This window comes from Tympanuchus pallidicinctus, unplaced genomic scaffold, assembly GCF_026119805.1.
Source record: "Tympanuchus pallidicinctus isolate F22 unplaced genomic scaffold, pur_lepc_1.0 scaffold32, whole genome shotgun sequence".
Classification (NCBI taxonomy): Eukaryota; Metazoa; Chordata; class Aves; order Galliformes; family Phasianidae; genus Tympanuchus; species Tympanuchus pallidicinctus.
The window spans coordinates 2,255,425-2,273,626 of NW_026294750.1; the positions used below are offsets into that span (position 1 = coordinate 2,255,425).

The following is an 18,202-nucleotide window of genomic DNA, read 5'->3' on the forward strand; positions in this document are numbered from 1 at the left end:
GGCAGCTTGCACCCCTCAGCATTGCTCTCAGGAGGATGTTTTCTCAGCCTCGACGAAAACAAAGTAAAAACATTGAAAAACTAATATTGTGACTTCCTAATCATGCAAAATTGGTTAATTTTTCTTTTCCAAATGGCAGCAGCTGTGCTGGAGCCACAGACATGCTGTCAGCAATGCCAACAAGGAGTGATGCGCAGCACAACCCCTGCACTGAGCGGAGGATTTGGGGAGCAGTGGGTGAACCTGTGGGGCTGCTGAAGCCCTGAGCTGCCCATTGGTTCTCAATACTCCCAAGGGGATCCCAGCTACTCTGGGGATGAGCTGCACACAACGTTTTCCCCTGGGCAGCCACAGAGCCCCAGCGACACACAGGTGAGCCTCACCTCCCAGAATACAAACACAGATAAATAGTGTGGCTAAGCACAGTGTAACCAGCCTCTGTCCTTCTCAGCTTCATGATTTCGGCTGCTCAGAGCTGCACTCCCTCCCACAGCATTTGAGGATGCGATGCTCCCCATTCACAGCCCCTCACTCTCAGCCACCTGCTTCACCTCCAGCTTCCCAACCCACGTATTTCACCTTCAATCCCACCCAACCCTGCGTGCATCAAACCTCAGAGCTGACGGTAAGGAGCTCAGAAAATCAGATGGCATTTGCCCCCTCCAAGCCATCCTGTTTCCCCATTTAGATCAACGAAAAATCCGATCAACCAAATCCAATTCCAGCTGGGCTGCGAGTCTGGAAAATGGATTATGCAGAATGTCTGACTTCGGTACCTTGATGTAAGTGGGAGCTGAGTTTGGGAGGAGATCAAAGCCTTTATACCTGTGGATTTAAAAGGAGGACCGAGACCAAAGCGCCTTGTGATTTCTCAATGAAAGATCACAAGATTGGAAAGAGATTTTCTGCTGAGCTGCTCCAGCTCAAGCACCTCTGTTGTCCCCGTCAGTGCCAGCATCCTGCAGCTGAGTCCCAAACGCTTTTTTGGTCCCTTCCTGAGCCCTCACAGGGATGAACCAGAGGCCATCTCACTGCTGCACCCTCAGCTCGCAGCACTGTCAGCAGCTCTGTCAAATTCCATTCAGAAAATGAGCATTGATCACACACACATTTGCCTGTGTCGTTGCATAGCAGCCATACAGAACTCCATTCCTGCTCTGTGTCTGCAACACCGTCCCCACCTCTGCCTCACCCAGGTCAGCTGCTGCTCTTAACTCCCATTACTTCCCTTAAACTCTTTATATCAGCCCTAAACACCAGAATGGTGGTCAGATGCTCTGGTCTCCAGCTTCATTCTAGCGAAAAATAATTGCTACAAACCAACTTTTAATAAACCAACCTTTATTAAACACATGATACAAAACTCCTGGCACCATCTGCTCGGTGTTAGGATGCCCTCTACCACCCCAGTGCAGGAGTGCGTGCTCAGAGATGCACAGCTGCCTCCCGGCTGGGGAGCAGGGCACCAAAACCCGCAGCATTTTGGTTAAACCACGGCTGTGAAACTACAGTAACTGCAAACCATTGGAGTTAAGAACTGTGAGAAGCAGAAACGGAGTGTCACATTGCCTGAGATGCTGAAATGTGAGGGCTTGATTTGTATTCTGCCATGAGAATGTTTGTCCGAGAGGCTGAAAATCAGCAAAGTGAATCTTGTCCCCCAGGTCCCCATATCACAACTGGAAGGGAGATGTTTCTTTCAGGTGGATCAACTGTTGACTTGAATGAGCCTTGAACTCTTCCTTACAGCAGCATAAGCGAGGAGTCCAATCTGCTCTGATAAGCAGGCATGCCATGAGTGAGAGCCTATTTACAGAGAGCTCTCAGAAAGGCTGCTTCAAAGTGGAAATTTGGTCTCCAGCACTGACTGTGCCCTACCCTAAACACTTCCTCCTATTCCTGGACTTAAACATTGGTTAAGTGGACTAAACTGCAAACCAGCAAAGTGGTCACCTGGTGAAAGGTATTACTGTCATGATTAAAGGCCACAAAAAAACCCACAAAAACAAAAGAGAGAATGCCAGCATCTTCGTGGATGGGGCTTGGCCCAGTGATCCCATGGGAAAAGTAAAACAGGAAAGCTCAGGTTATTTTGCAGGTGAATATTTTCTTGTAAGGAAAAAATACTTTGAAAAATAAATCCAAGGGAAGTGAACCAATGAATGAGGCCAACTCAAATTCTTTCATAGAGGTATGTAGGTATACGGGTCAGCTGTAAGAACAAGCAAAGCTCAACCTCCAAGCTGTGCCAATTTTCTCTCTGCAGAGTGGCTCAATGAAAGTCCAATGTAAAACCACTGTACCCCTTCAGTAATACAGTGGATTTGTCTGTCCCCTCCTGTTCTCCAACCCTGCCAGCCAAGCAGTGTCACCTCCTCATGGCAGTGACACCCTGAGCTCACCCTGCTCTTCCCGCAGCCCTTGTCCCATGTGCAAAGAGCAGAATCTGCTCTGCAGAGGGAGGCACTCGCAGTGACTGCTCCCCCTGCCTTTTCCTCAGCTGTGTGCAGCTTTGGCTTACGCTGAATATAAACCTTATAATCTACAATACAATGGTGTTCAATCACTTTACGTTATTGGTAGCATAATCCACTAAACATGCAAACGCTTTATGAACCATAACAGTATTCCAGATGGTGCAGTCTGTCATCAGAGCACCCCTACTGCTTTTGGGTTAGCATCTGCTATCTGCAGACATCGACGATGCAAACAGAGATGGCACCGCCACACCAGGACTTCTCACTTCCCTGCTCTGTTGCCTGGACCAGATGCTGCTCAGATCCTGCTCCACTTCACCATGGAAAGTTTGTTCCTCGGGGTGTAACCAAAACCCAGAGTGGCATTGTGTACACACACAGACTTATTCACCGGCCAAAAATAGTCTCTGGGTCCCAGAAGTCCTCGCAGCACATGGGTTTAGAGTGAGATACAGCTTCTTCAGCCACTGCAGTTTTCATCTGGATGCTGAGATTGTATTGACAAGGAAAGCCACTACACCCTGGAGTAAGAGAGCCACAGCCACAGTCTGCATCACATCTTCAGCCATATCAAAACTGGGCTCCCTCAAAACAAAGCACTTTTCCGCCTCTGCTCTGAGATCCATCCCCCGGGGTTTACATCCATTTGCAACATCTTCATCACCCACTTGTCCTTCCTGGCCCCATCGATGAACTCATCTAGGGACAGCTGCCCTGTGTGGGAGGTGAGGAGGACAGGACGGGGAGACAAAACAGGACAGATCAGACACAAGAGGAGGACAACAGGAAGTGAAAACCACCTCCTGTGTTTTCCCCATACAAACTCTACAGGTCAGCTGGCTAAAAAAGGCCAATAACGGGGTTGTAACCCCATCCATTCATTCCACCCCACTTCCCCATCCCTTTGGCTAGCGTGCAGTGCCACCTTAGCTCCCAAGGCTGAGCCAGGATCACAAGCACACCCCGCAGGCACCATTGGGCTGCAGTTCACAGGCTGGGATGCACTCTGTGGCTGCTGTGGGCTCTTAGAGAACAATGGTGGTGCAGCATGCAAACAGAACAGTCATATTTTACATTAAAATAAGAAGAGATTTCCTTCTGCTGCACCAAGCTGCTCTCAGCTCTGACCATGAACAGACCAGAACCAAACCCAACTTGTCTGAGTAATGCGATCATTCTAAGCGATTTCTTGATAAACATAATTAAAACCAGCCTGCCCAGCAGAGATAACTTTTCATTATGCATGAATGCAATCTGAGCCATCAGTTCCTTACCATCCCCATTCTCATCCACCAGCTGAAATATCCTGTCCACAACCTCCTCTGGTGTGAGCAGTGGGGTCCTCTCCTCCACCTCTGACCGACACACTTTCTTCAGCTTGTAGATGGACTGAAAGGAAGATCACAAGTCAGAAAAAGGGCTTAGAAAATGAAGAGCAGTGATGAAATTCATTGTTTTACCAGCAGTGCAGAGGCCTTTTAGAAAGGCTGCAGCTTTAACCTCTTTTGAGAAAGATCCACCTCTGATCTTACACTCACAACTAGGGATTGCTTTATCTGCGCCTTGAAGCATTTTACTTCCCTCACAGAACCTGGTCAAGACCTCAGAGCCCCCTTGCAAAGAAAAGGCAAGAGTTTCAGATAGGAAAAACTGGTTTTTCAATGTGACTTTTTCCTAAGGCCTCAGCAGAGCCAAAGCCAGGCTCAACTACACTTCCCAGCCCCCCTGCCTGAGCTGCAAGCCCCAAACCTGCAGCATCACGTACCCTAACTCCTGCTTCACTTTGCCATTAGAAAATGGCATTTTCCACCTCCGCCTGACATGACAGCCACCTGCTCATCATTACCTCTGCTCATTAGGCTGAAGAGTTTTGTCTGATGTCTTCCCATAGAGGGGATTAGCCAGGGCCTAACACAGTTCTGGCCAATTCCAGTCTGACCTCAAAACCATAATTGAACCTGCCCAGGTCTGGCTCCCAGATGCTCCCCACCTGCCCTGCAGGTGACACTGGTTGCTATTTCCCAGCTGCTGGCCATCCAAAGGACTTGATTTCCACAGCTGATTTCTTTTGGTACTGCATTTACCCCCAAATCCTAAAATATCATACAAGCATCAGTTGAACCTCATCAATATGGCCATGAAAGGGTGAAGCTGTGGCTTCACTGCCTGAGGGATTCACCTGAAGTTAAAGGCCAGTTACCTGCATCTGCCTGCTAACCCACATGCCTCCTCGCACTTCTTCACAGTCACTAATTAAAACTAAGCACGGAACAGAAACCCAGAAAGGACTAATTACAAATGGGATTTCTCTGCTGGTTTGTGCCTCCCAGCATATTCTCAGCTGCTGTGCAGTCAGGAAGCCTGGCTGCTGGGAGGAGCAGGGCTGAAGCATTTTCCCCTTGGCCAGGACAGCGGGTTCTGATGTAAAACATCTGACGGAAAGGTCTGAGCAGAAACCCAGAGCTCACAGCACTGCTGCTCTCATTGCTGGGCTCCACCAACCCTCTGACCCTTCACCAGGGTCAGGCACTGTCGCCTTGCTGCCCACGGCTGCCTTGAAACCTCAGTTATCACAAAAACTGAGTGCATCACAACGTTGCCAAAGAACTGTGATTGCTGAAATGAGGGATGAGGCAATGCCGACTTACCTCAACAATTTCTAGCAGCTCAGGTTTGTCTATGCAGCCATTCCCATCCTTGTCATACACTTTGAACGTCCACCTCAGCTTGTGCTCCAGTTTTCCCCGTAAAACAAGATTCAAGGCAGCCACGTATTCCAGAAAATCAATGGTGTTATCCTGAAGGAAAAGAGGAGAGTCTCACTGATGCTTAACTGGCCATGACTGATAGAAAACCACTTACAAAACCTCAGTGCCAAACTGCCAGACGATACTGCATGGGCTGAGAGTATCTGTGCTGCTTTGAATACAGTCAAGAGCTTCAGAAAAATAAGATTGTCAAGCATCCCTTACCTATTTCAAGATGAGAAAGGCAAGCATATTTCACTTCCATGAATATTACAGGAGGGCATTAAGCTATCTTTTGCACTAACATACGAGAATGTATAAACTGCAACTAAACCAGCAAGCCTGCTTGCCCAGGAGCCCTGGGGAAAGCACCCCAGGAAAGGGTGCCTCATTTTCCCTACAGCAAAGGGAATCCATACCAGGAGGTCTGAATTGGACGACGTCCCTTTGCTTCTGAGCAACTGCAATCAATGTTTTGTTACATGCCACCTGCATAGATGTACACAAGCTTCTTCTACTGCATATCAAATCACTGTCACCCCCCTGGCATAACAGATTTTTTCCCACTCAGCCTTTGATAATTGGATGTCCTTTCAGTAATATTGTCACAAATACGACTGCCTACAACTTAAACCTTTCAATCCATCTACAAACACTCCAATCAGGGTCTTCTGCCTTTAGTCAGTATGCAGATTTGCGAGGCCATCCCAGCCCATGCAGAACACTGCAGTACCTTGCATGCCCCCCTTCTGTCCCAATAGAGCACCATGACATGGGTGGGAGCTGCACCAGAAGACCAGGAGGAAAGGAAAGGTGCCGATCACTGACAAACCAGCATAAGAACTCCTTGCTGCTTACCCCATTCTTATCAAAAGCTCTGAACATGTTTTCGATGTACTCTGCTGCTTCGTGGTTATCCTGGACGCCGAAGAACCTCTTGAATTCATGCATGAAGAGGGTTCCGCTGGGACATTCAACCACAAATTTCTTATACCACTCCTGCAGCTCAGCAACATCAATCTCTGTCTGTTCCCCTTCAGCGTTGGTAAACTGCTGTCCCATTTTGCTCCGTAAGAGAAGAGAAAATCCAAATTCCTTTGCTTGCGCGCTCCTTTATAACGCCTTCAGTTGCTTTTTCTTTTCCTGGCTGTTCCGCGCCTCTATTTGATGTGAATATCGTGACTTTGTGTTGCTGCTGCCTTTAATTTCTCCTTCCCCAGGCTGTGCCCAGCTCCCCGTGTGCTCACTGGGTGCTCACAGAGCTGTTCTCTGCACTGGGGCAGAGCAGCATGTGGCAGCAGACACGTATAAAAATAACTAAGATCATTAGGAGATTCCCACCCATGAGCCACAGAGACCTTCAGATGTTCTGGGCTGTGCCCTATTTAGAACCAGACTGCAGAGGCTCAGGGTCCTCCTGCACATCAACACCTTTGGGAACTGAGCTTCCTTTTGCACATTGCCCACAAGCTGTGTTCACTTCATTATGTTTTTCATTAAAAAGAAGGATAATAAGCTCCCTCATTAGTTTTTTTCTAATGGAAGCACATACCACCTGTTTGCAGGGAGTGCTCCAACTTTTCAGTGAAGTAAGGCAAGTGAATGAGAAACATTAAGAGCAAAGCCTGATAAAATACATACAACTCCACTCACATGAGGGAAGCTGCTAATGTTAATGGCACCACTGACTTATAAAATTAATTGAATACCTACTACAAGCGTAACTCTACACAAAGTGCTAAAGAATTGAATACGTGGAGGCAAGTGTTCCTATTGCTCTACATGATGGACATTTTCAATGAACAGCAACACGTCTTTTACTTCCTTTCTATATAGAAATGTGTGTTTTTAAAACCTGAGGCCTCTTTATTCCTCTTCTGTGCGTTTTGCAGTTGAAGTACTTCTGCTTGCCATGTCTAGCTATAATACTGGCCTCCTCTTGCTCTGTAGAAGCCTGGTATGGGGCTGGTCACAGCCAAATGCTGCCAAAAGCCCCCTTCCCACCACTGTTCCCTATTCCTGCTGGGGCTTCCCACCCTGATCTTCATCATCCCAGGTGTTTTGAAACCGACCACTTATCTGTGTCAGCTGGAAAGAAATGACCTGTAGCTAAAAATGTGCCTGAGCCAGGCTGATAGCTAGATAGGATTCTCCTTTTAAGAGGATTGGAGTAGTGTTAATAGGAAACAGTAGACTCCCCATTACAGTAATATTAAAGACCACCAGGATTTAAGCTGTTCTTTTTTGGAAGCAGATTGGCTTGGGAAGAAGAGTTTCTAACATGGAAAAAGAGAGGTCAACAGTCAGTCTAAAATTTGCTGCTGTGGGAGTATTTTGTGTCTGCAGTGGGGCTTCCTCTTAATCTGCTTCCAGCTGTCAATGAGCTGCCAATAGCAGAACGTGTGCATGGGGAGATGCCTGTGTGTGTGCAGATCTGCAGAAGTAGAGCACAGCTGTGGGTGTCAGTAATTTTCAGTGTGTGAGGATGCCCAGGCAGTGAATGATGCATTCACTTCAGGATCTTAAACACGAAGAGGACAAAAGCTGCTCAGCAGTAATAGCAATGGGTGGGGAAGACCTGGGGAATTGTTGGGAAGGGTAAAGCTCTTCTTCAATTAAAGTCAACTATTTGGGCTTGCTAATTTGGAGGAATCCTGTTTGTCCTTCTCTGCACCTAGAATGCAAAGGGGTTACTAAGATTAATTCTTCCTTTTACAAATGCTGTGGACAAGTTTCACCCCTCTGAGATACCTCATTGGCAATGGCGCAGTGTGACACCTGAACTTATAGGATCTCACCATTCAGACGGAGCTGCTGGAAAGCACCTCTGCCAACCGACTGTTACTGTGGTGTTTCATCTGTTGTATTCCCCATTCCATTTACCGCATGAAGCCTTTTCCTCAATTGACATTCCTTGATTCATTTCACCTGATACCTGGTGAGGGCACGGCCCTATCTGGGTCAAAGAGCCTGCAAGAAGCACAGCTGCTTCTGCTGGGAAATGAGCTGGGGGGCTCTGCATGCTCCTGCATTGCACTGGAGGATTCTGCGTGGCTCTGCAGCGCATTGAAGGGTTCTGCACCATTTTGTGCAGTGCTTCTGTGAGCGGCTGCATGTTGGAATGTGAGCACTGAGAGTGCATAACAAGACTGTGCATGCCTGGGACAGTATGCTGCCTCATTGCATAATTGTGTTTTGCCTTATGGGAACTTAGTGATCTGTTCCCAGGACAGAAAATGGCTCCTCGTTGTTTCGATGACTACAAGCTTTTCTAGCCAGGAACAGAGGACTGAAAGAGACCTGAGCTACAAAGTCTGCCTGGTGCTGCTGCTCATATCAGGGCATGGAATCAGGTTAATACAAGTAGTGATGTGATTTTGGTATTGAAATGAAATACCAAATGTCCTGGTATGAACATTGCCCTGCAGACACTCTTGCAGCCCAAAGCATGCACTCCGCAGACTACAGACACAACTGCTGCTCCATGGCCAGCAGGGCATCACTTTGTGAAGGACAGTTTGTCAACCTAAGGAGTTTCTCTGTACGCCTCAAAAAACAGATGCAGGTCACTGTAATAAAGAGCCAGGTTCTATTCGGCTCCTTGAAGGGTTCCGATCAATGCTTCATAGGGTGATACCTGCTAAGAAATGTCACATCAGAATGAGCAATTTCGGTGATGAGTTGCAAAGGGGAATATCTGATTACACATCCGCACAGCATCGCCCATACGACTGAAACACTGCAGAGTTTCCCCACCGACAGCGTGGAAAAAGAGACGGCTCCTGTCAGCTCCCCAGCACAACAAGCTGCCACATGCTGCAGCAGTGCCCAGGAGGAACTCAGGGAAAAGCCCTGCACAGCTCTGTTATGTGCCTGGCAGCTGCAGCGCCCTTCACAGAATCACAGAACGGCCAAGGTTGGAAGGGACCTCAAAGATCACGAAGCTCCAACCCCCTGCCGCACACAGGGCCACCAACCTCCACATTTCATAGCAGCCCAGGCTGCCCAGGGCCCCATCCAACCTGGCCTTGAACACCTCCAGGGATGGACGGGGCATCACAGCCTCTCTGGGCAGCTGTTCCACCACCTCACTGCTCTCATAGCAAAGAACTTCCCTCTGACATCCAACCTCAATCTGCCGTCTCTTAACTTCAAACCATTTCCCCTTGTCCTGCTGTTATCTCCCCTTTCCAAGAGTTGATTCCCCTCCTGTTTGTAGGCTCCCTTTAGGTACCAAAAGGCTGCAATGAGGTCACCCCACAGCCTTCTTTTCTCCAGGCTGAACAAGCCCAGCTCCTTCAGCCTGTCTTTGTAGGGAGGTGCTGCAGCCCCCTGATCATCTTTGTGGCTCCTCTGGACCCTCTCCAACAGCTCTCTGTCCTTCTTGTGCTGGGGGCTCCAGACCTGAACACAGCACTGCAGATGATCCTCACAAGAGCAGAGCAGAGGGGGACGATCACCTCCCTGTCCCTGCTGAGCAGAGGCTGGCATGGCTGCAGGGCAGGCCTGGCTGTGTGAGGAGATCGGCTGCTGTGAGGCTGGAGGTGCAGTGAGGGCTTCACTCGTTCTGTACTGCTCCATCATTTCAGGCACATCAGCATGAGCACTCCTTGGGATGGGCAGTCTGCAGCATCCCCAGGGCAGGCATGGGAGGAGCAGAGCTCTGCCCAGGGAACATTCTGAGGTGTTCTGAGCATCCGGCCACCAATTGGAACCACTCTGACTTTTCCCATTGCCAGCAGACAGCAGTGCAGGTGACAGGAATGTGGGGTGGATGTGCCCTGTGCTGGTGCTGAGTTTCTCAGGAGGAGATCAAAGGTCTCTCACACTCTGGGAGCTCAGCCCGCTCACCACACTGGCCATTGCATTGCCCCCATCCCTGGAGGCATTCAAGGCCAGGCTGGATGTGGCTCTGGGCAGCCTGGTCTGGTGGTTGATGACCCTGCACATAGCAAGGGGTTGAAATGAGATGAACACTGTGGTCCTTCTCAATCCACGCCATTCTGATTGCACATGGCAGGACTAATAACATGGAGGTGTTATTAAGGAGCCGCTGTCTCTCTCTTTCCATATCAAAAAAGTTGGGGAAAACCAACCAGCCAAATCTGAAGTTCACCAGCACAGCACAGTCCTACAATGAAAACATCAACTTTAGATGTTTGTCTCTCATTGCCAGACATTTTGCTCCGTTCTGACAAACTCCTGCTCAATGTCACTTCCAATGGCCACGCTTCAGTGACGAATAAGGCTGAAAGGTTTCTCTTTCACTTGGCATCTTGCAAGGCACACTTCCCAAGGAAAATACAGAGTTCCATTTTCTGTTTGTATGAAGATTTTCAGCATTCTGCACATATAATTCCTAAATCTTGATGTAGCACTGAGCTCTGGGGGTGGGTTAGTCTTCCCAAAGTCAGGATTCAGCACCGTCCACGGTGTTCCATGATGGAGGAGGAGGGAAATTCCCCACTGTTTGTTCTAGTTCATTGAAACTGAACGGGGAAGCATTATGCGATCTCCTGAAACCAAGATTCACCACTGAGTCACGGCTCTCCACCTACAGGGAAAAGAAATGAAAGGCGAACGAGAAGCGAGACCGGCGGGATGCTGAGGGATGCCGCAGGCAGCGAGGAGGGTGCGCGCAGGGCCGGGGCTGCGGGAGGAGGAAAGTTGGTACGGCTTGGTGAGAAAGCGGCTGTGCGTTGGTCTTTTAAGTTTTTGAGGCTTTAAGTTTTGGTTAAAACGTAATGGGTGGATGCGCTGGGCCAAACGGGTTATGAAGTGAGTGGGGGGGGAGGAAGGGGGGAGGAATGGGAAAAAAAAAAAAAAAAGGACGAAATTCATTTTGTTTTTAAGAATTCCACTTCAGAGCAGAAAGAAAGAAAAAAAAAAGAGGTCGGGCTGCCCCCACCCGTGGCGACGGGGCGCAGCGCAGCGGAGCCGTGGGAGGGGCGGGGCGGGCGGCGTCGCGGCTGCGCCCGGCGCACCTGAGCAGGTGAGGGCGGAGCCGCCGCCGTGTGCGCGCCGCCGCCGCCGCGCTCCCCCCTTCGCTCCTCCGCCGGCGCCGCCCCGCCGCTGCGCCCACGCGCGGGCCCCGCGGGGCGGCGGAGAGCCCCGGGGCGCGGAGCGGAGCGGCCCCTGCCTCGGCGCGGCAACCCCCGGCGGAGCGGAGCGGTGAGTGGCGCGGGATCCAACTGTGCGGCGGGGCCAGGCGGTGCGGGGCCGCTCTCGGGACTCGCTCGGTGCGGGGTTCCGGCGGAGCGGGTCGGGGCGCGGGGCCGCGACGGAGCTGGAAGGCGGCCGATGGGGAGAGGATTCGGCTCTGTGCGAGGCGGCGCCGGGAGGCGTCCCGTGGTGTTCCTGCCCGGCCCGTTCCGGGCTGTAAGGGGAGGGGACTGCCCGGCCCGTGTCCGTTTATTGCCTTCTCTGTCTGCTCGCACGGGTCGTGCTGCCGTTAGCCTTAAGCGATGTCTTTGAAGTCGGCAGAAGCGAAGCCCGAAGGCAGGACGGGGTGGCTCTCGTCCCCCCGTGCCGCGACGGCTGTTCCCATAGCACAGCTATGAGACCCGGCACCTGGGAGGCCCCTTCCTTTCATCTCTGTCGTGGGAATCGCGAGGATTAATGGTGCTGAAAGGGTTAATGGCCGCAGCGAGGGGCTGTGGGGCTTTGGGGAAGCGGTGATGTACAAAGCTGCGAGATGTGGGAGCCGTAGATTCCCTGTGCGGGGGGGTGGTGGAGTGTCAGCTAACTGGATGAAAGTTCAGCGTGTTTGTCGGTGGGAATACTGATACGAGGGTTGAGCTGCTTGCCTTTGGGAAGGAAAAAAAAAATCCACCAGATGCACGAGAATGTCATCAAACAAAGGTAACAAGTGAGGAACGAGGTGGCAGCCCGTGGTACTGCAAAGCTGCACCCAGAGAACGCCCCTTCCTTGCTTAGAGGCTGTGAGCTGGTTGGGAAGGTGCTGAGTGTTGGCGGTGCTGGCAGAGCCTGAAAGCGCTGCAGCTGGGAAAACCCGTGGGCTGCAACGCTATGGGGAGAGGCGTGCATGAGGGAGGCAGGAGGGGCACGGAGCATCCTTCAGCTCGGGGCACACGGGCTATTCACCCTGACCCAGAGCAGCCCCTATGCAGCGTGGTGCTGCGTGCTGTTACGTTGGCTGACAGCTGTGCTGAGGGTCACCGAAATCGACTGTGGCTGGCTCTGACTTTCGCTGCTGGGCTGTGAGGTGCTTGTTTGTTTTCCAGCCCCCCGTGAGCTCTTGCTGGGTAACATTTTGCCCTCGCAGCGCCCGGTGGTCGCGGATTCTTGGGCTGGAAGTTGAAGGCTGTGAGGGGCTGAGTCACTGTCTGCTGCAGTGGATTCAAGTTGGTTTGCTCTCGTAGTGTGTCAACAAGTCATTGGTGATAAAAGGTCATAAAGCATTGTAACGTCTGGTATTGACAGGGGCTGGCTGTCACCCAGGGGACAGTTTGATCCTAATGGGGTGCCAATGCTCTGTGCACGTGACTGAATTCGTTTTCTATGAAAGGCAGGCATGAATTTTTCTCTGTGGTGCGTATGGGTTTCTATTCCATCTTGGCTTTGCAGATGTGTGTGTTAATAGAGGCAGAGGGGCTGCTTGCAGTAAAGTTAAATGCATGAGAAGTTGCAGAAACAAGCTTCGGTTAGGATTTCCTTGTTCCAAGGAGAAATCACTGATTTTCCCTTTGCATGTGAGATCAAGACCTGACTTTTGTTGTTTTTGTCTCAATTCTAAGCCCAGAATTAACCTGGGCTTTGTGATTTTGCAAACACTTTGTGCAGTGTTTAATTCTGATGGGATTTTGTGTACGGATAACTGATAGAGCAGCTTTCAGAAGCATAAAAATAATGTTGAGGATTCCTTTCTGATCTTTTGCAGCACCTGGAGATATATCTGCTAATATGCCTGGGTCCTTGGCTAAGCACGTTTTCCGAGTACTATTTAAACAGGATTTGCAGTGAAATCAGGACAATTTCTTTGCTTAACAGATAAAATAAGCTGCGTTCAGATTAATTTTGTGTGAACGCTTGCAGGTATTTGAACAAATAAAACGTGTTCCTGAGCTAGTTCTTGGATAGGCTTTATCATCTCCTCTATCTCTGCTGCTAGACTCATTTTGCAACTCCAGTAGCAGTGTCTGGGGCTCATGGTGAAGGATTTGTATTTGCTTTATTAATGGGAAAATTGCCATTTTTTCCTCATTGTTATACAATTCTCAGAATGAATGTGTGAGATGTGCCTTCTAACACGTGTAGCATGAATCCCTCCTCCCAAAAGATGCTAAATGCTGCTTTTTCTTGCAGAGGGGGCAGTTGTTAACTCTCTTTGGCTTTGTCTGTTCTGATGAAGAAGAATATTGCTGGTTACGAATGTAGCAGCAACAAGATACTACTTAAGGCATCCGATTTGTAGTTTAACTGCAGTTTTGTTTTCTTAACAAACCGTTAAGGCAGCATGACTTGATTTCTAGCATGAGCGTGGACTTGCAGTTCGTGTCCTCCTGGATAAACACTGCAGTTACTACAGGTCAGCACCTTGCAGTGATGTTTGCAGATGATTCTGCTGCACTGAGGAACTTGAGGACAGACGTGAAATGACTTCTGGAGGAAAGCCCATCTCTTATAAAGCAGTCCTGTCCTTGCTAATGATTCTTCCTATACCTCAGTTGGGGCAGAAACTTCAGATTTGGCCCCTTAGCTTTGTCTCTCTAAGGTGAGATCGACAGGACTGAAGGAAAACTAAGTGAGAGTCCCATTCAGTGAGGGGTACGTGGAGGCTTCTGGAATTCCAATGTCAGTTCTTGCTGTGGCTTGCTGGTGGCTTTATCTCCTGTGCAGCATTTCCAGCTCGGGCTTGGCTGGGGCTCAGCCTTCCCAATTAACACAAATAACGTACATCTCTACTTAATGGAATATTTACCAAGTTGTTGTTCTAGAAATACTTACAGTCTGTGCTTAGTGACCCGTTTGTAGCTCCTCCTGTAGAACAGTCGCTAGCTAAGTCTGAGTCAGTGATTTCAGTGTGCACTAACAACAACTGATAGCAGTAGCATCCCACAGGGTGCTTTTTCGTGAAGTCCACTTTGTAAACAAGAGAAATCAAACTAACCTGCTGCAGTTGGTCTGCTCTCACCTCTGTCTGTCTTAGACAATGGCGCTACACCCGCGCAGGGTGCGCCTGAAGCCGTGGCTGGTGGCCCAGGTGGACAGTGGGATGTACCCCGGCCTCATCTGGCTGAACCGAGAAGCCAAGAGGTTCCAGATCCCCTGGAAGCACGCGACCCGGCACAGCCCGCAGCACGAGGAGGAGAACACCATCTTCAAGGTGAGGGAGGGAGAAGCTTGGTTACACAAAGGGCCGAATTGTTGTCCCCACAGCTCCATAGGCGTTTCAGTAACAGATTCCAGGTGCGTTTTGTTCTATTTCTTGGCTCTTTGAAATGCCACTCTGTGCACCTTGGTGCTCTGTGCCAAGCTTGGCACTGCGCTGGAGAGGTGTACAGTTCTTTAACCCTTTCAGACCACGACAGGCCTGGTGATGTATGGTTGCCTGGTCAATGGATGACTGATGCTCTGATGCTGGGGCTGCTCCACGCCGCTGTAACCAAATCCATCCCCTGCACAGGAGATGCTTCCAGACAGCAGAAACCAGAAATGGTTTCTGGTATCACAGCTGAGGCACCCAGAGAGACTCAGTGCACAATCCTGTGTGGTTGGTACTTAACTTGTACATTCAGAGCATACATCTTCATGCATTTATTATCTTCTCCTTTTAATGGGAAAAGCTATTAAGGAGGGAATGTCTGCTGCCGTTATCAGAAGAGCCGTGGTTAAGGCTTCTGCAGAAGAGCATTTTCACACTAAATTTGTTTCTGAGCTTTATTTCTGATAAAATTAGCTCTGTTGTGAGGGCTGGACTGAGCACCGTGCTGTACTTTGTCCCCAGGCATGGGCTGTGGAAACAGGAAAATACCAGGAAGGAGTCGACGAGCCAGACCCTGCAAAATGGAAAGCCCAGCTCCGATGTGCTCTTAACAAAAGCCGGGAGTTCAACTTGATGTATGATGGCACCAAGGAGGTGCCCATGAATCCTGTGAAAATCTATGAAGTGTGCGATATCCCGCAGTCCCAGGGATCAATCATTAATCCAGGTGAGGGCCTTGTTGGTACAGAGCTGCTTACTGAGCAGGCGTTTGTCCAATGCGTGCACCTTTCCCTGCGTGGCATTAACTCCCGAGCTGCCTTTGTGTGCAGTGCCTGGCAGCTGCTGTAAGCCCAGCTGCACCTGAAGAGGACTTTGAGCCATAGTATGCCTGTACTAAAATTAATACATCTTCACACAGTAGCGTGCTTTGTGCTGAAGAAAATCCAATGTTATCGATAGTTTCTGTACCCTCAGCTTTGTAAAAGCAGGTATTAAGCTGAAAATGTTGTACAGATGAGATTTTCTTTGTTTAACTTATTATCAGAAATAAACTTTTGATATTGTGCAAAGCCAATGTGAAAACTACATTATTTTTTTTTTTCCCCAAGAAATGCCCTGCAGTGTTTCATACCCATTGTCTGCCCACTTTGTGCTTGTTTGCAGGTTCCACTGGCTCAGCTCCATGGGATGAGAAGGAAAATGATCTTGATGAGGATGAAGAGGAAGAATTGAATCCATCTCAGCATGTCCCTATTCAAGAGACATTTCCATTTCTTAATATCAATGGTTGGTACCATAGGCTGTAATGTAATAGTGAAGTTATTTGCTTGTATATTGGTGCGTGCTTGAAATTAAGACTTGGCTTAGGAAAGAATCAATTCCCTTCTGTAGATTCTCCGATGGCTCCAGCCAGCGCAGAGAACTGCAGCCCTGAAGCTGTGTGGCCAAAGAATGAACCTCTGGATATGGAGATGCCCCCGACTGCTTTGCAGCATGACTTCTTCAGCAGCCCGGAGCTCTGGATCAGCTCTCTTCCAAGTACGTTCATGGGTTTGTAGTGCTTCTGTCATTGTTCTTAAAAAGTCAAAACCATTTTTGAATCCTTTTTGCTTGTTAGCATCTGTGTATAGCTAAAACATCCCTGGAAGCCTAGTTTGTATTGTGTGATATGTCTCTACTGCTGATGTATGTGCAGACGTCCAGGAAAAGTCCTACTGACAGTTTCTCTCAGTGACAGACCTAGAAATCAAGTTCGAATATCGAGGAAAGGAGACTGGGCAGACAACAACTGTGAGCAACCCGCAGGGATGCAGACTGTTCTACGGAGAGCTGGGTCCTATGCCAGACCAGGAAGAGCTCTTTGGGCCAATTAATTTGGAGCAAGTAAGGTTTCCAGGAACAGAGCAAATCACCAATGAAAAGCAAAAGATCTTCACCAGTCGGCTGCTGGATGTTATGGACAGGGGACTGATCCTGGAGGTCAGTGGCCACGCCATCTACGCTGTGCGGCTCTGCCAGTGCAAGGTGTACTGGTCTGGTCCCTGTGCACCTTCTGCCACTACACCAAATTTGATTGAGAGGCAAAAGAAAGTCAAACTCTTCTGTTTGGAAACGTTCCTAAGTGGTAGGTAGCTTCTTCTTCTGGAAGATAACTTTGGATCCTGGTGACGTTATTGGAAAGGGCGGTCTGTCCTGGGGGTTGGTTTCAATGTGCTAATTAGATTGCATATGCATGGAGCATGAGTAATTGTCCTTGCTTCCCCTAACCTTGATGGACTGTGGAGTGGCTTATTTAATGCTCTGAGCTGTTGGTGGGTTTGCTTTTAAAGAAAGCTTTTGTGTATTCAAGAAACAGGCTGTAATTGTGGATATGCAAGAAGAAGCTCTGGCAACGGAGCATAGTTGAGACCTGGCACAATGTGGGTGGGACATGGTAAGCATTCCTATCCAAAAAGTGGACAAACCTGCAGCATTCTGCTTTTCTTCTTAGAGCTGATTGCCCACCAGAAAGGACAAATTGAGAAACAGCCACCATTTGAGATCTATTTCTGTTTTGGGGAAGAGTGGCCCGATGGAAAACCTCGGGAGAGAAAGCTGATCGTGGTTCAGGTAGGAATGAAGGCCTTGGACGTGTGATAACCCTGCTGGGGCAATGCACTGGCTCTAGATTGATACCCACAGGAACCAGAGTACTGTTCTCTTCTGTGACCACTGGCAGGGGGAAATCCCAACAGGGCTGCTGGATTTTGTCACAGCATATGCAGATGCTCTTTTGCCAAATAGCATTGAGCTGCGAGTGTGCTTTAGGTGTCTGTGGAAACTATCCTGCAGGGAACCTTCTCTGGCAAGGAGTCCTTGCCGAGGAACAGAAATGTACTGTGTGACGACTAGGCTGAAATGATGGATTTCTTCAACAGGTCATCCCTGTTGTGGCCCGGATGATATACGAGATGTTTTCCGGTGACTTCACACGCTCCTTTGACAGCGGCAGCGTGCGGCTCCAGATCTCTACTCCTGACATCAAGGACAACATTGTGGCTCACCTGAAGCAGCTGTACCGCCTGTTGCAGACCCACCAGGAGGGGTGGCCGATGCAGGCCCCTACCATGCACATGGCACAGCCGCTGCCTGCGCAGTGACAGGCACTTGATCCTCCTGTGCTGTTCCCTCCCATGTGTATATAAGAAAACTTTGATAAGTGCCTTGCCTGAACCTGAAAGAAATCTGTAAATCTGGTTTTCTGATTGAATTTCCACAGTCTCATGGTACTTTTCTTGGGAGAGTGTTATAAATAAAGGGAATAAGGAATGCTTCTAGCTCCACTGTTTTTAGCTGCTTGCTTAACCCACCACTATGTATAAATCAGATTTGTAATTCTGTAATATTTTTTAAACCAAATACTGACATCCTGTATATAAAGATTTGAGTGGGAGAGAGGAAAAACTAATCTGTACTCTATTAAAATTGCCTTAACGTTATCTCGCCTTATTTTATTTCTGTTTAACCAGCCTCTGACAGCTCCAAGCTCTCAG

General features: G+C 49.2%; 2 protein-coding genes across 3 annotated transcripts; one reads left to right on the top strand and one right to left on the bottom strand.

Annotated features, from left to right (window-relative positions):
• Positions 1-2,323: 2,323 nt before the first annotated feature.
• GUCA1B (guanylate cyclase activator 1B) lies at positions 2,324-9,358 on the bottom strand. Its single transcript, XM_052698429.1, has 4 exons — positions 6,083-9,358; positions 5,126-5,275; positions 3,752-3,866; positions 2,324-3,191 (listed from the first exon to the last, which is right to left on the bottom strand). The coding sequence occupies exons 1-4, from the start codon at positions 6,284-6,286 to the stop codon at positions 3,064-3,066; spliced, it is 597 nt and encodes a 198-aa protein (XP_052554389.1). The 5' UTR covers positions 6,287-9,358; the 3' UTR covers positions 2,324-3,063.
• Positions 9,359-11,294: 1,936 nt separating this feature from the next.
• Positions 11,295-18,148, top strand: IRF6 (interferon regulatory factor 6). 2 transcript variants are annotated; one of them, XM_052698127.1, is made up of 8 exons: positions 11,295-11,395; positions 14,394-14,570; positions 15,192-15,396; positions 15,834-15,956; positions 16,038-16,208; positions 16,402-16,794; positions 17,161-17,279; positions 17,588-18,148. In XM_052698127.1, the coding sequence occupies exons 2-8, from the start codon at positions 14,397-14,399 to the stop codon at positions 17,807-17,809; spliced, it is 1,407 nt and encodes a 468-aa protein (XP_052554087.1). In that variant the 5' UTR covers positions 11,295-11,395; positions 14,394-14,396; the 3' UTR covers positions 17,810-18,148. The 2 variants fall into 2 exon arrangements, with proteins under 2 accessions (XP_052554087.1, XP_052554088.1); XM_052698128.1 differs by lacking the exon at positions 11,295-11,395 and having other exon boundaries at positions 16,062-16,208.
• The last annotated feature ends 54 nt before the right edge of the window (positions 18,149-18,202 follow it).

Coding starts and splice junctions, on each gene's coding strand:
- GUCA1B (XM_052698429.1), bottom strand. CDS start 6,286: ATGGGACAGCAGTTTACCAACGCTGAAGGGGAACAGACAGAGATTGAT. Junction 3,867..5,125: donor AGCTGCTAGAAATTGTTGAG/GTAAGTCGGCAT, acceptor TCTTCCTTTCAG/TCCATCTACAAGCTGAAGAA. Junction 3,192..3,751: donor GGTGGATGAGAATGGGGATG/GTAAGGAACTGA, acceptor CCTCCCACACAG/GGCAGCTGTCCCTAGATGAG.
- IRF6 (XM_052698127.1), top strand. CDS start 14,397: ATGGCGCTACACCCGCGCAGGGTGCGCCTGAAGCCGTGGCTGGTGGCC. Junction 14,571..15,191: donor AGGAGAACACCATCTTCAAG/GTGAGGGAGGGA, acceptor CTTTGTCCCCAG/GCATGGGCTGTGGAAACAGG. Junction 16,795..17,160: donor TTTGGAAACGTTCCTAAGTG/GTAGGTAGCTTC, acceptor TTTTCTTCTTAG/AGCTGATTGCCCACCAGAAA.